General features: G+C 40.3%; 1 protein-coding gene across 4 annotated transcripts in view; it reads left to right on the plus strand.

Annotated features, from left to right (window-relative positions):
• The window catches only part of robo1 (roundabout, axon guidance receptor, homolog 1 (Drosophila)), a 138,832-nt gene that overhangs the window by 2,330 nt on the left and 119,520 nt on the right, over positions 1-16,982 (plus strand). For all 4 annotated transcript variants that reach the window (XM_014014110.1, XM_014014113.1, XM_014014111.1 and 1 more), the window contains exon 2: positions 13,306-13,632. In XM_014014110.1, the coding sequence (XP_013869564.1) occupies positions 13,306-13,632 (327 nt within the window). The remainder of the gene's footprint in view (positions 1-13,305; positions 13,633-16,982) is intronic.

Below are 16,982 nucleotides of genomic sequence, written 5' to 3' on the forward strand. Positions count from 1 at the left end.
CACACACACACACACACACACACACACACACACACACACACACACAAAGCCAATGGGGATGGAGACAGCAAGGCCGCATTGTTGCCTTAACGGGGCGTTTGTAAGGCATGGAGGAGGGGAGGAGTGGTCGAGGAGTGTTGAGGTCTAGGAGTGCTCCTTCACAAAGGCTACCCTGGGGTGTTGGGTGGGGGGGGGGTGGACGGAGGACGATGAGGAGGACGGAGGAGTCAAACATACTGTGATACAGCAGCTCTGGGAATACTTTTGATCCAGCTCCAGTGCTCACATTGCATATTCTTAGTGGTCCCTTGTGGATTTGAATGTGCTGATTAGGATGTTAGTGATGGAAAAACTGTGAAGCGTGAATGCTGGTACATGGGTTTTTTTTTTCTTCTAAAGGTGGACATCTGGGGAGAGGTAATTTTGCTGAGTAAATGAAAGGTGGTACTCAGCTTCATTGTGGCATTAAGGGTTTGGAATCTCACCCAGGGAAGTTGGTGAACTTCCCTCCTCCATCTACATTTTGTGTGCTGAGGAACTCTCAGACTTTCCTTGGGCTTGGTGTTTGCTGTGGTGGTGATGCTACGCTACCATGAGGTGCGCTGCCTTGTGCATTTCAAAAAACACTCAGACCTCCTTTAGTTTCATTTTCTCCACTGAGGAAACTAGAGATGGCATCCAGAGCAGCCTTTTGCTGTGTCGTTCTTTTCTTTCTCTCCCCTCCCCACCTCTCTGACCATTTTATTAGAATAGAATAGAAACAGCCTTTATTGTCCCACGCAGGGAAATTCAGGATTATCCTCTCATGTCAAAGACTGGATACACTTTAAAAATGCTAAACCTCTCTGTCTTCAAAATTGACAGAAGGAAATTAAAAAGCTGTGAGCAATAGATTAAATTAGCAGTTAAAAGAGAGACTGCTAATTAGTTGATTAATGATTCTGGTTCCTCCCTCAGTTGGCTGAACGGTTGTATATGAGATTCTGTGAAGTGACACGGCTTTCTTCTCTGATCAAAAATGTTTACTTTTTCAAAGCACTTTATTTCTTTAATGTTATGCAGTGCAATTGGAAATTCTTGCTCAACGGCCGTTGTCATCTAGAATGGCATCAGCAGCCTAATCTAGCAGGACCAGGGGGCTAATCCTGTCACACAAAAGACGGTGATAAAAGTAGGAGGGGTGTGCTCTATTTAAAGCGAAGCACTGCAAAACATAATTAATTAGAAGGTGACCTTGAAATTCACTGCTTCTAGCACTGCTTTCAGAGCCAGTCCCACCATTCAGTTGTGAGCTTGGAGAGGCGGTTTCACATAACTGGGTGATTTCTCAACGTGCAAATACACCGTTGCTCTGAGTTGGGAGATTAACTTTAATCCCGCTCTATTATCGGGCTTAACTTCTTTCTGCAAAATTCTGACATGTTAAATCTGATGTCACAACTGAAATGAACACGTACATGCTAAGCGTTTTTCATTTTACTCACTGCAGATAAGATGCCTGGTGAAATTTGTATTTATATATTTTTTTTTTCAATGAACTCCTGTAACACAAAAAAATAAACAAAAAAATACTTGTGTATTTTATTTTTCTAAGAATATAAGTTGTACTTTTCAGTTACAAAAGATCTTTTATCTGCCTTTCCTGTAAACTTTTCACTTACTCAGCTGTACAGTCCTCCCTCTCAGTTTCTCTTCCTCTGATGTCCATTCTCAGTGCCCACACAATGAACACGTTTACTGAATAACTAATGTAGTCACCAGCTGTAAGACTGGTTCTTCAGGCTCCGAAGACAAGATATCTGACAGCCTGTGTTTTTCCCATTTTATTATATAATCGAATCAGAGAATGCTGTTCACTCACTGCTTTATTGAAAATGATGGACTTTTTTGAATCTGTACGTGAAAATGGTATCCTTCTATCTTCAAAGAATGTTCCCTTTTTTCATTCAATAGAGCTAAAATGTTGGCTAGATTTTTAAATGTCTTTTATTCAGAACACTGTAACACAGGCACTTATGTTGAGTGTGTCCCTTCAGTAAAACATACAAGCCCTCATTTAGAGAGCGCTTATGAAGGATGCAGTGAAAACCAAAATCTGTAAAGTTTTCCTTGAAAAAAAAAAATCTATTGGACCACTTTACAGTTAATTATTTTTAAAGAAAACGTTGGAAAATGATGATGTCTTTTGGTATCAGTGGAAAGAATAGCTGTGGTTGTTTCCACTAAAATAACAGTTTGGAGAGCTCTTGGTGATAGGATTATTTAATCTCGTTTTTGTCATCACGGCAGCCTTGTGTGGATTTGGTTACCCATCCGTCACTCTCTCCTACTCAGGTTTCCTAAGAAATTCAAATTTCTAAAGGTGTTACTGCTGTGAAATGTAGACAACAGGCAGATGGAAACTTAAAAAAAAACTAGAATACTTTTATATCCTCAAGCGTTTTGATTTGCAGCATGGAAGGAAACTGGATTTGCTGTATACCTGACCGGGTTGTATGCGCTTTGATGAGAGGACTTAGTAAGTGGGCCCTGGAAAGCCGACAGGCCAGTGAGGAGTTGTCTGCAGACGGAAATTTCTCTTTAATGCCAGACTGGGCACAGTCTACTCTGTGGATGTCTAGAAAAAAGCAGCTTGGCAGACTTTGTCCTCTCATTAATTTTGACCAAATATTTACTGTGCATCACATGGAACGCCTTACATCCCTTTTTAATTTTTCCAGGCCAGGTTTTGAATAGTTCGGGGGCAATTTGTGTTCCATTTGCTTGGACTCAGGCCATACCCTCTCAGCAGGACTATAGCCATTTTTCCACATGGCTCCGTAGAGTCTTAACCTATGGTATAGGAGCCAAGATTCTCCTTAATAATACTTACACAGCTACAATATGTGAGCCACTGCTACATATAATCAGTTACACAAGCTTGCAAACGTTGGCACATAAATACATGTGATTCGTGCTAAATCCTTGTTACCTAAAGGGCACCAGGAAGATCTGAGCCAAGCTGGAGATCTGAGACGTCACCATTGTACCCTCGACTGAATGCTGTAAATAAAATTCCTTTCCAGCACCCGGCTGTCGGAGGTTTGCCTTGTAATGTGTTTGGCAGAGCATTTCCAATAGTCTACATAAGCAGTTAAGGTCATCAGCGCTCTCAAGGCCTGTAATTTAACGCCGGTTCAACAACAGGACTCTTATCGCCTCAGCAATCAAATAAATAACATTTAAAAAACATTAGGTGCTTTTTTGGCCATGCTCGCCCCGATCCACTTTGGCATCCCTTCAGAGCTGTTCTTTTTTTTGGCGGGGAGCCCACATGCTGCACTCCCTGTGGCTGGGCTGTGCCAGCAGAGTATGTTGCCGGTCTCTCTTCCTCCTCGCTGCCCTGCAGCCTCTCTTTTGCCTTCCCACCTATCACACACCCCTCAGCCAGCAGCTTTATTTTATTAGGCTTTAGTTAGATGAATCCTGCAGTGCTCTCTGAGTCCTCACCACTGTTTTATACTGCATTTAAATACACATTTATCTTTAAAAATACTAAAAAACACAGCAGCTAGTTTTATTTATTGTGTAAGGGATAAATAAGCAGTAAGAGGCTCACTTTCCTTTGGGGATAAATGTTAATTTACTCTTCCTTCATCCGTGCTGCTGCTGTTTAAATCCTTTTTGTATTTTTGAAAGTACACTGGTCAAACCTCATTAAAAACGAGCAATGCTGGAAAGGAAAACCAAGAGGTAATGGTCGCCTTTCACTCCCTAGTGCTTCATTTCTGTAATCCCCCACCATACTCAGAGTTTTGGCCATGCTGCATACAGAAGCTAAAAGGTCTCAGACTGTCATCTGGGTTCCACATTAATTGCAGCCCTTCTCTTGGAGTTTTTGCTCTGCTGAAAGAGTGACAGCCTTGACAACAGTGCTCAGGCTGGGTTTTCTTCTCAGGTTGTCACTGGGAATACGCAGGGTCAGCACGAGGATTTGGGTCTGTGAAAGTCGCGGACAACCCGCACATTGTGAATAGATTGATAAATAACAGACAGACTGACACATCGAGACAGACTGACTCCACTTGCATTCGCCCTGCTTCATTCAGCCCATCTGCCAGGTCTCCAGAGCCAATTTGACAGGCAGCTTCCTAACAAGCATCGCAGTCTTTTCCACCACAGATCTCCCGCTAGTCCCAGAGAACTGAAATGATACAGAGAAGGGATTGGATTTATCCTGCAGGAATGAATACTGCCCTGATGACCTTTCGCAAAGTTTGACAGTTTTTGTTGGTTTCTAATGACACGCACTGGAGCAGATTGACATCAGGAAGAGCCACAACTCACACTTAATTGAGTCCCTTGGGTTTGTGTTAAAATCTAATATTGTGTGGTATGTTTTCCCCTTTGCTGTATTTGTTTACTTTTAATAATTTGTTGCTGACTGCCTGTGTGAAATCATTATGTATACACAGTGGTGGGCAGCACTACCGGTGATCTTAAGGCACTAACTCAAATATTTAGGTACCCTAATTCTAAAGCACTAACACTGTAAATTTTAGCAAAAGCTAATTCTAAAGCACTAAAATAATCCAGTAGACACATGGAACATTTTTCAAGTCAGTATGAGACAATATTTACTGTGTTCAGAATGTAGTCACTTAGTGCCTTTGGCGGGCCCAATTGGGAGTCACTTGCAGGCCACATTTGGCCCATGGACCTTTAGTTTGACACATGTGACCGTGTAGATAAGTGACACGCATTATATGAACAAAATGCTTTCACCCTCAACTGTGAACAATAATATTGATCAGTAACATTTAAAGACCTCAGTTAGTGCTTCTAAATTTAGCCCATAAATTTGGCAAGTGCTAATCCTCTAATGATTTAAAAAAAAAGCAAAAGCCCTAAAGCACTAATCAGGAAATTAGTTCTCCCATTAGGGATTTAGTGATTTAGGGGAACTGTTCCCACCACTGTGTATACCATATTAAAATAGAAACATATATTTGTTTTGATGAAATAAAACAAGCAAACAAAATATTAAAAGAAGAGAAACCAATTTTTATTTGCAGTTTTAACTTCAATAGCTCTTTTATCATGTTTTGTCTCTCTTAAATGGATTGTTTCGAACTGTAATTTCCCTTTGGGATCAATAAAGTTTTTTTTAATTTGAATTGAATTAACCATATTGCCTTAAAAATGTGTCAGGTGTGTTCTTAGAAATTAAAAATTTGCTCTTGTTGCCTTGCCTTCATTGGTGCCGCAGGACAAAATGGACCCCAGCCTCTGTAAAAATTACTGTGCAGCAGTGTCTGTCTCCCAGTTCGGCCTGTCTCGCCAGGATAGCACAAGAGATGGGTTTGCCATCTGACACAGCCAAGAACTGGGGCTGGTGCTCCAAAGCCTACAGCTCTGACCTGTTTCACATACTGATGAACCATCAGTGGATATGTTCCAGAGTATTCGAGCTTGCTGTGTTTTTGTAACCCTTGGCCTTAAGCGAAGGAAGGGGAATTACATGCGCTATCATCAGCAGATTTGTCATCAATTTATTGCATGTGACAAATGAGCAACAAGATGATCAAAGGCAGCTACAGTTATAAAGCAGTTCTGATTGATCTTAGGAGTTCACCAGGTTGTCTTCATAAAACTTGAATAGATGAGTTAAGTTATATTCAAAAGTGCTTTCAAGTTTGTCCTTAAAGATTACATAAAAGGTGAAGATTGGAATGTAAAACCATCAGTGGCAAAGCTGAAGAACACAGCTTCACATATCTTACTTTACAGTTTCTTTAACCTACAATATGTTTCTCCAATTTGACCTGAAAACACAACTTTTATCTAATGTGATTGCTCAGTAATTAAATTATAACTTCATGTTGCATTTATTATAATATGTTGCCATAAATCATATACACTTTAAGACATGTTTTGGCCATTTCACAGAAACACAACAGAGCCTTATCCTTTAGTATTACCAGTAAAAAAAAAATCTAAACAAAAAGAAATAATTCTGTTTTGTTTGTATTTAAAGTTGCAATAGTCATATTTTACTCACACATCAAGTGGACTGTAATCAACTGTAAGTGTTGGGTTGGTTTAAGTAATGACTAATAGCAGATAAGCAATCACAATGTAGTGTGTTGTACTGGGGTGGGGGGGTAGAAACTCGCAAAGAATTTTCAGGTTTTGTTTAAGGAAAACAACAGATTCGGACAAAAGTGCAAATTTTTGTGAAGTGATATTTGTTCCCCAAGCATAGCAGTAGTTACAAGTGAGGGTAACAAAGCTCTGTTATAATCGGTAAATGGAGACAAAGAGATGAGGCGAGAAAGAGGCCATAAAGCCATCCGTCACCCCACCTCTGTGCGTCCGCATGCACTCACACTCAGGCCTCTAATCCTGCCTCTTAGGAGTGTAAGTGATAGCCTTGTGTAACATTAAAAACAGGCTTGATCTGATGCAACTGGCAGAGTCATTCGTGCAGCACATTCCAAGGTGGGATTGTGAGTTTGAAACCATAAAGATCTTTAGTTTCACCCTGTTCGTGTCATCTGATCAGCAGGAGTACAGTACCCTGCTCTTTCTGCCGTATTCTGCTTCTGTCTTATCTTTACCCCCCTCGCTCTGTTATCTTCTCTAATTCATTAGAAAAGGTTGCCTTTTCTTTTGGGTTCAGTCATTAAACTGGCTGGGCCCCATCCTGAGCAGGCATGGCTCTCGTCTCTGCCTGGCTACCCCGAGGGACACACCCTCTGCTCTTATCTCTGCCATAAATCCCTCTTAAGTCCCCTAATCACAGATTAATGGGGCTGTAGATAGGGAGTGTCCTACTGTGCTTGGCCTCCCTTATCACAGATCCATATTGCACATCTCTGCCATTGCTTATGTGGGTTGTTATCATATGTGTCAGTCTGCGGCAACACCTGTCAATTTTAGTGCCTCTCTTTATGAGACTCTGTGACCTTGAGCATCTTTATGGCGGGGGGAATTAAACTTTACCGCTGTTGCGCTCCTATAATGAAATAAAAGCCCCGGTTTTTGTTCTAGAGCAGGAATTCGAGTGAATAGCGCCACATTGTGAAGCTGTTTTATCATTCAAGGAAGTAGACACATTATCCCGTCTCCCTACCTCAGGGGACCACGGTGACAACACATCTAAATTGCTTCACTGTCCTTCTCCCCTGTGAGCTCGTTTGGTTAAAGGGCATGTGCCTGGCTGCTTTCCTCTTCCTCACACATTGCCAAGATAGTAGCCATGGAAAAGAGCTGTGAGAAAAGAGGCACTTTTTTTTTTAAAGTTAGGGAAATCACTGGTCCGGAACTGATTGCTGCCTCTGGGTAATTGTTTTAACTTAGCTTTTGTCTGTCTTTCTGCTTCTCTCCAACTTTTTGTCAGTTTTTCCAATATGGATACTTTCAGCTGAAAGTAATTATTAATAAAAAAAAATAGTATGCCTGTGTGGGTGCATGAGCTTTTAATTGCAGAGGGCAAAAGTGCTGTGTTTAAGGAATAACCCTGTCTGGCTTTTTCTTGTCCCGAGGCTGTTGAGGGGCAGATATGCTACAGAGTCTTCTCTCCTGCGTTTAGTTAGATGATGTGAAGTAATGTCTAACTTCCAGACATACAAGCATTTGTGTCACCAAAAAGCTGAAGACGTGCAGGCTTTGTTGTCGTTCCTAGTAGTTCACAGTTAGTCTGACAGCAGATGTTCTCAATAAACACTTTGTTACTTTAAAGGAGACATGTCATACTTTCAAATCCTTCTTTTTCACATTTAAATCTTTCAGTTGGGGTCTATAGAAAGCAGAACTGCAATACTATGGTCTGAATTCCTCCTTATTATATTTTAGAAGTTTTGTCACAAAAACTGTGAAATAGCAGTTCAGAAAATAGAGAAAACTGAACAGACTGACAAATATAACCCAAACAGAAAGATATCTATGCAGCGCAGGGAGAGATGAAACTTGAAATGTTCGGCACTCCTAGAGACTCAAAATATACAACAAAATGCATTTAGTGGCTAAAAATGTGGATTTTGCTTGGTACCTATGTCCCCTTTAACCAGCTTTAAGCAATAAATCTCAGTCACGTTAAGACTTTTGGACTGAAAACAGTCACATCTATCAGTCCATATGTTATTTTATTTTACCACTTTGAAGAATACTGTATTTATTCATGTATAATACTAGAAATTTAACCCTAAAAATCATCCATAAAGAAGGGGGTAGTATTACACACAGGTTATTAATAATTAGATTTTTTATGTTTTTTAAGTTAAAAAATGATGTTTGTGTTACACTCGATCATATTATACATGAATAAATATGGTAAACATATGTTTTATTTATTATTATATTCTTTAGAAATGTATTGTTAAAATGGAAACTTGTTTTGCAGTATAAAATATCCAAACATGGATAAATTATGTTTAATGTAAGAATGAAGTAGATCAAGTTTCAAGTAGAAAAACTTTGGTTTCTTAAGAGTCATCTCTAAACTTGTTGTCTTTGTTTTACCTGTGACATGGAAAACGTTAAAACAAACAAAAAAAAAAAACATCTGAATTTGAAAAATCAAAATATGCCCAATGGTCAACATTAATTTTTGTGTACAGGCAATAGGTGGGTCAATATCTGGCTCTGCACCCTTGTTTTCTTTGCATAGATGGTTGAGGCAAGTTATGTGTGTTCCTTGCTGTTGCTTTGTTGTTCATTAGATTTCTTTCAGAAGAGAAAAGTCTTCAAGATTTTTTTTACTTAAATTACCGTCACAGTGAGCAAGGAGTTCCTCAAGCATAGTTTAAGTCCCTGAATGTGTAAGTGTGTGTACGAGTAAATGAGAAAAAAAAGAAACTCTGAGCTCACTAGCAAGCGAGAGAGAGAGCGAGCGAGAGAAGGGGAACTTGGCCTCAGGCACTAATCGATCAGATCTTTGCAGTTGAAGTCCCAGCTTCCCTTTGGTGAGGCTCTGTATTGCATTAGCTCATCTCACATTCTCTGTCTGCAAGCAAAAACGGGGGGAGAGCAGGATGGCAAAAAGAAGGGAGGGTGTTTGAAAGCAGGAGAGGAGAAGGAAGGGCAGCGCTTTGAAAAAAAAAAAGAAAAAAAATGTGTTAGATGGCTAAAGAGACGGTGAACAGCTTGATTCAGTTGTGAAGTGTGCACTCTGCTCATCTCTTGTTTCAGTTTCAGTTTTGGCTGTGCAGCAGGGAAGGAGTGATGTCAGTCCACTAACTATTGTATAGAAGCCTGCACCTGTGGAAGAGCGGCGCAGGGGTGGCTGTGCCATGACGGAATAATCCTGACCACCGCCTGTGTCTTTTCCCCTGTTGAGGGGTAATGGAGCTGAAGAAACAGAGGTCACTCAAAGCGTCTGTGGGGATCAGCACACCAAAACCTACACACACACACACACACACACACACACACACACACACACACACACACACACACACACACACACNATTATATCACTGTGTAACTGATATGCTCTTGGATTCACTCACCATTTAAAACACAGAAAAAACCTTTTAAAAAAACTGCACACAAACATCCCTTGTTAGACTTTTAGACAAAATGCTTAGGTCTGTCACAATAACAAATGATGCTGAATGATAAATTGTCCCAGCAATTATTGAGCTGAACGATAATGTTGTTTAGGAACCATTTTGAACTACTATATATTGATTTCCCGCCTCCATTTAGGAAGCTTTCAGAAGTTTGTGAAATTTACAGAGATTGAGGAAAACAACACGCAACGACAGCTACTGAAGCTGTGAAATTGCTTCTCACCTCCTCTATCAAAGCTGGTGCAATTTATCCTGAATGTGTCTTCCTCTTGTTTCATAAAAAAATAACTTTGGACACCTTCACATTGCTTACAAGGTTTACAGAAGTTTACAGAATTGACGTAGTTAAAAAAAAAAAACCCTCTTGGTGAACCCAAGGTTCAATACATCCTGAGACCTCGCCAGCTGAAAGAAGGCATCAGAAAACTTAAGACGCTCCTCTGGCTAAATGCCTGTTCACGGGGCTCTCATGCTACAGAGGTTATGAAACCATGCACCTGACAAAAACCTGACGTGAAAGTTCACTCCTTCATACGCTCAGGAGTAGAAATGAAGGAATTTATTAGTCATTTAGATACTGATTTTAAATCACCACATCATTTTCTTAGTTTTCCTTTTTAAGGCTTGACTTTTATAATCTATCATCATGTCTTGATTAAAATAGGTTTAGTTACATGCCCAAAACACCTTGACAACACATGATAAAACCGTTAATAAAAACATCAGATAAGCATTGCTGTTCAGAGTGTCTGCGATGCGGGCGTAGGCCTGTAGTGGGCGTACCAGGCACTGAAGATCCTTGTATTTATAGACCGGAACTTCCGGTTTCGGAAGCGCTGCTCTGCTTGCTTTAGCCGTAAGCAATAAAGCTTGGCTCAGAACCAGATCTGGGGTTGTATGGTCCATTCTCTTCACAATTTTAATCAGATTCAACATTTATGTGATCTCGTCACGATTTCAGTTAACAAACACTAAATTTTCTTACAGAAACACGGGCGACATGAAGAAAACAAACAAGCATGCAAATAATAATAATTATCATCCTCATTTTACTTTTATCATCCAATTGATTGATTGCTTATGGCGACCTGGCTATATATGCTTGATATTTATTTACTAGCTCATTTTACCATCTTCTCTGTTACATGAAACTTTATCTCGTATTGAAAGTATTCATGCTCATCATGCAGATCCAGTGTAATTACGTGCAGGGAACAGTCTGTGATCAAACACAGTGCCGATCATTGCACGGCTCTCCTCCCGACGGGCCACATGTGAATAGTTAATGGTTCCTCCATAAAACCCCAAACTTAAAATTATTTCAAATTAGAGAGGAGCTGTCTAAATCAGGAAGGGTATGGACCGAGCTGCAGAGCTCTCTAAAGTTCTCTTTAATAAAACAACTCCAGCCCGTCTTGTCTTCTGAGGGGCGGCGGTGGCAGAAGTTGTTGCAGCGGTAATGGGCTGAGCCTTGTTAGCATGTCTGTAGGTTCAAAAGGCTCTGATGAGAGCAGGTTGCAGGAGGTTAATTAGCCTAGTTAGGCTTCAGACAATTCTAAAAGCCTAGGAGCTTGAATTTTTTATTTTTTATCAATTTTATTCAGCGCAAGAACTGGTTAATCTTACCGAAGGCTAAATATGTTCCTCCATAATTCTCCATTTGTTTTTCGGTTTCAATGAAATATCTTAACTAAATTTTAAGCACTTACTGGCTAATAGACATTTAGCACCAGAATTGCGTTCAAAATTATATGGAAAGTTTTATGCATTTTTTGTGTTTGTGTTACATTTTACGAAATAATGAAACAGACTGGCTGTGGCATATCACTGTATTCATTGTGAACAAAGAATTTTGCTTAAATATTTCTGACAAATAAAGTAGTTAAATTAAGAAAAGAGTTTGTCAATTTTGTTCATATTTTGAGGCTCCAACATAGAAATAAAATAAAACTGCCATTGTCAAACATATCTAAAAAGAACTCCCCAACTTTAACTTGTCATCATTGTTAGTTTAGGCATAATTTAAAAGTTAAAATCATGATGTCCTTCACTGGACTGTTGGATTAATTATATTTCACTGACCACTCTACACATTTGCACTGAAGTGATAAATCTCTCCACAGAGCTGTCACTAATTATGCTGACTTTACTCAAAGTACGTGGCTACCAGTTTGAAGATGCCGTCTCAGCACCAGTTTTCTGAGGAATCGGGGGGGTGGATGGCACATAAATGAGGCAGTGTGGCAAGTTCACGGGAAGCTGGGTAAATTAATTACAGGCCTGTGCCTCCAATTAGACCCAACTCTCTTTAATTGGTGCTGAATGGGTTCCAAAGGCCTAAACTGGGGGATACGGTGAAGAGGGAAGGGCTCTCTGTCTCTCTCTGATGAACATACGGACTGGATGTGTAGGAGCACAGTGCATTCACAGCTATCAAGTTCCATCCTTCAGGAATTAACAACAGGAAACCCATTTGCATGTAAAGCGGGTTTGATAGTTACAACTGACTTGTCAGGGAGTGATAGTAATGACCGGAGATAGCACTCGGGTGTTAACTCCTTTTGCCCTGCCGCGAATACTGATTTGGCTTCTTGAGTAGTGGGATCCCTTTTCCTGCCCCTGTTTTTGTAAAAACGCTTGGAGGTACACCCATATCTTATCTTTTATCTCTTCATTTCCTTCTGCCTGTAAGGTGTGTCATTCTTATTTTTTCTTGTTGTCCTTTCTGTTCTTTGACCTGAGAAATGACAATCATATGACATCAGGAGTGTTGAGCGTAACAGATGAGGCTGTTATTGTAAATAAAGGGTGATGTTGTTCTGATAAGCAGTTTTTTTTATGGTCTTTAATTCTTGCCTTTTGTCTTCGTGAACACATTTTACTCTTAAAACTGTGTTCAGGGTGAAAATTGAATGCACTTGTAACCATGATGCACTCATTCTAAGGTGCCAAGTACAATTTTTTCAGGGGCTAAACGAAAAATTAATGCAGTTGGCAATGTATGTTTTAGTGGCGACCATAGGGGTAAACTAATGGATTGGGCAGCTGATTAATTCGATCTACTTTTTCCTTTTTAAAACAAACAAACAACAAATAAGAATTGGTCACACCTGAGCAAACTAAGCTGAATATAAGTCAGGCAAATCTGTGGGCAGCACGATGTTGTTAGACTTGTCATTGCTCGTTCTCCAACTGGGCACCTTTCATGGAAAGGGTGTTTTTTGGCACAACACTGGCAGTTTTTAAAGTATATGACTGTAATATTTTGCTAACTCAATCATTTCTACCAAATAAACTGACAAATCTTTATTTTCAGTTTTGAAATCAGGTAAGAAATTTTTAAAAACTGATTCCTACATGCACTGGAAGCATTTATTAAACTGTTCCATAAGACTGTACTGATCTACATCTGGCTCCACAACTAAATCAGTCAGTCATCTTTGTTGTTGTTTTTTACATCTGGCACATTGTAATGTGTATAAATATTTGACATAAACCAGTTTTATTTATGGGTCAAATGCAAACAATGAAAAAAAAAAGCTATTGGCTTCCCTGAGTTCTGATCAGTATTGTCAATGACTATTGAAATTCTTCACTGGTTAACCTTTAGTTATTCACAAATACCCTCAAAATTAGTTTTTTATTCATAAATGTTCTTGCTTTCAATACTTAAACCCCCAAAACTATTCAATAAAAACATTCGAATCCATTTAAGTTCTGCAGATGTAAACTTTTGCCTTCCTCTTCCCAGGATCTCGTCTCCGCCAAGAGGACACCCCACCTAAGATTGTCGAGCACCCATCTGACCTGATTGTATCCAAAGGGGAGCCTGCCACTCTCAACTGTAAGGCAGAGGGCCGACCAACACCAACCGTGGAGTGGTACAAGGATGGCGAGCGGGTGGAAACGGACAGGGACAATCCTCGTTCGCAGCGCATGCTGCTGCCCAGCGGCTCCCTCTTCTTCCTTCGCATCGTCCACGGACGACGGAGCAAACCGGACGAAGGCTCATACGTCTGTGTGGCTCGCAACTACCTAGGAGAAGCAGTGAGCCACAACGCCTCATTGGAAGTAGCCAGTAAGTGCAGCATGTCTCCCTGTTTCATTCTCCTCTCTGCTGTGAGTGTGAATAAAGAGTTTGGGTTCAGATGAAGCTGAATAGCAGGGTCTGGTTTCTCCCAGTGTCCCTGCCCTCAATGTGTTCATTGAGTTGGATAATCTCTCAGGAGATGGGCAGGATGTGTTTGGCCCAGGGGTCTCTGTAGGCCTGTGGAGCCTTGGGGGAGAGGTGGTCTGATAATTCCAGGGTGAGTGCTTCTCTAAAGGACCCTTGGTAGGTGGTCAGAAGCTACAATGGGAACAAAGCTCTTTCTGTTTTGGCACAACTTCTGCTTTTTGTCAGAGAGATAGAAATGAGGGTTTATATGGAATGGAATGCAATCATTGAATCTGTGTTCAGTCATCTGTCATTCTTGAGCTTTTTACGCTCATTTTATTGAAGTATCAGATTAAAGTATCATTTTTTTAAAACTTGTACAATGGCAAATATGTTTTTGTAAAGCAGACTTAAGCATACCTGTGGTCACTAGATAAGCTTTGATGGTACATTAATACAGATAATTGCACTCACTTGGAGTATTCTGTGGTGTAATGTTAAACATATCTACTCTATTCTTTTATTGTGTCCTTAGTTGACAATGTCGTTCCCATGCTTCTTTACTAGGTGATTTGGTTGGTAAGGTCAGCTCTTCAGATATATAATCTCTCTCTGTCTTGACTGGCTGGGAGTGAGGGCTGAGGAGGACGGCTCAGATATCCACCACTCCTCTAGCATGCCCAGAGGCTGTCACCGACCCGCTCACTGTAATCTAATCAAGATGGGAGAAGAAAGAGTTTTGTGTGTGTGCGTGTGCGTGCGTGCGTGCGTGCGTGCGTGCGTGCCTGTGTATAGGTGTGAATGGCTCTGAAGTGCAAAGGATTTGTTGGGCTGGGCAGAGGCTGCCCAGTGTATGAAGCATATTGCTTGCTGTGCAGTTAAGGAGTTAAGCTGGATTGGTGGAGCATCTGCATTCAGAAGAGATGAAATATCTCCACTGGGGTTGCTCTTTTAATACACTTCCTGTCTTTATTGTGAACTAAAAGACTTATGAAGTGTTTCTGATTATGTGAGAGGTTGAGCTGCAGAAATCCAGCACAGAACAGGGATCAGGTTGCCTTTTTTTGTTCATATATCTAAAATACATATTTTTAAGGTAAATGCAGGTAATTTTAAAGGTGTATTTATGTATGTATGTATGTATGTACAGTATGTATGTATGTATGTATGTATGTATGTATGTATGTATGTATGTATGTATGTATGTATGTTAAAAAAGCAAGAAACGTGGTGAGATACATGAAGACCAGTGTGCAGAGTACCCTTGACTAAGTATCAAGTCTTGGCTGCTTATTTTGCCTAAGGTTCAAACAGACCAGTAATGACAAGCCGCTCTGCTCCAGACCTCTCTCTCCTCCTGTCTGAGCTGGTGTCTCTCACTCACCCCTCTCTGTAGCTTTTGCTTAACTACATATAATTATGTTGTCGGAGCAACCAGAATGGAACCCTGCCGACTAAAAAGAAAGCATAAAAAGAAGAAAAAAATAACAAAAAGAATGGAGATTTATTTTCAAGGCTGCATTAAAGTTCAGAGACGAAAGTTCAAGCAATAAATCTGATGTATAATAGAGTTCTAAAAAACTTTTTTTTTGTTATAGTAAAGAACAAAATGCTTGTCATACTGATACTTTTATGAATTTATGAAAGTTTTATTTATAAGGACTTAAAGCTTTTAGTAACAGAAGGAAGTCATGGTTTTAGCTGTTTACATTCTCCATCTGCAACCTTTTCTCTTCAAAGCTAAAAAAATACAAGTTCTTAGAGATGTTATTCTAAATGCCCAGCTTTTCCAGTTTATTTTATGCATCAGCAAATGTCAGCATAATCCAAGTCTCAACAAGTCCTTTCTCTGTCCTGCTGAAGAGCTAACCTAGTTTGTTTGGTTTATCATTAGCTACAAGTACAGTACAGCCCACAATCTCCCAGCCTTGGCCTCTTACCCAAAGCCTGGACTAATGCATTTGCCATCAATCTTGTTTGCTTTGTGTTTTCAAACAGGCTTACGGTTTGAAATTTTCCCCTATTATGTTATTGTTTTCTTTGCATTAAAGATGTCAGCACTAAATAATGTACTTCCTTCTTCCTACAACAGCCAGTTGATAAAGAACAAGGACTGTTTATTAGGTTTTCATTTCAAAGAGGCCTTTCAAGTTTTCCCACAAAACAAACATAATCCTAAACAAATGTGCACAAATTCAAATGCAACCGTTAATTTCCCTCCAGGAAATTTTTTTCCCTTTCTTTTTTTTTATGAACGTGTGAAACTTGCTTCCCTTACAGCATCACAATCACAGTATCATCTGTTTTGTCTGTGTCAAAGCGATGTCATCGTCAGCAAGACGGATATGCGCTCACATTTGTTTAGGGATTGCAAACAGCCACACAAACACAATAAGATGTTGTGTTTTGTATGCTCTATTGCTGCAAACTCCATGATATGTCACAATAGATTCCTTTACCCAGTCCTCAGCCTGAGGCCCTGAGAGGCTCTATGAATAGCTTGTTTCCTTTTTTTTCCCTGGATGTGGAAGATAGTAAAGTGAGGTAATGGACGGCACACTGCGCCACTTGAGCAGGAGATAACCTCAGGGCTCGATGTCTAGTAGCCTGGCTGACTGCACATTGCGGACCGCACAAAGCTGGCTGCGGGCCCTCATATCCACACATAGATGCCTCTGTCCAGAGTTTACTTTTCACAGCCACGAACAACTGAAGCAAAAAGGATGTTTACATGAATTTGGTTCGCCGCGTATAACTCTCCTCAACCATGTTTATCTCAGCATCTTATTGATCTCGCCGCGGCTGTGAAAGCTCTGTCACCATGTGAAGACAGCTGGCTTCGCTGACTCTTTGATTATTGGGGGTCAGGTCGAGACGTCAGAAGTGTTGAAGGCAGCGGGGTCCATCCTAACAGATTTAGAGTCATCTGTTGTGTGGGGAACAGTTGGCGGGCTTGTGTCGGTCTAAAGGAAGCGTCACAAGCTCCCACTGGTTTTAAAACCTGTCTGCCAAGCTGGGAAGGTGGTCTTTTTGTTGTACCCTTCACCTCTACCCCACACCTCATGAAGTAAATGCCTCTTTTTGACACAGTGGATCCACATTTAATCGTCTACTGTTTTAAACTTCCCCAGTCTTTACCTTTTAAGTTGACCCCTTTTCTTTCAAATTGCAAAACAGTTAAAGTTAAATTTCGAGCAAACATGATCGAGTTCACCTTGTTGCTATTTTGGGAGTTATTATTCCTGCTTTTTTTTTTAGAAAATGAGTTCTAA

This window comes from Austrofundulus limnaeus, unplaced genomic scaffold (assembly GCF_001266775.1).
Source record: "Austrofundulus limnaeus strain Quisiro unplaced genomic scaffold, Austrofundulus_limnaeus-1.0 Scaffold110, whole genome shotgun sequence".
Taxonomy (NCBI): domain Eukaryota; kingdom Metazoa; phylum Chordata; class Actinopteri; order Cyprinodontiformes; family Rivulidae; genus Austrofundulus; species Austrofundulus limnaeus.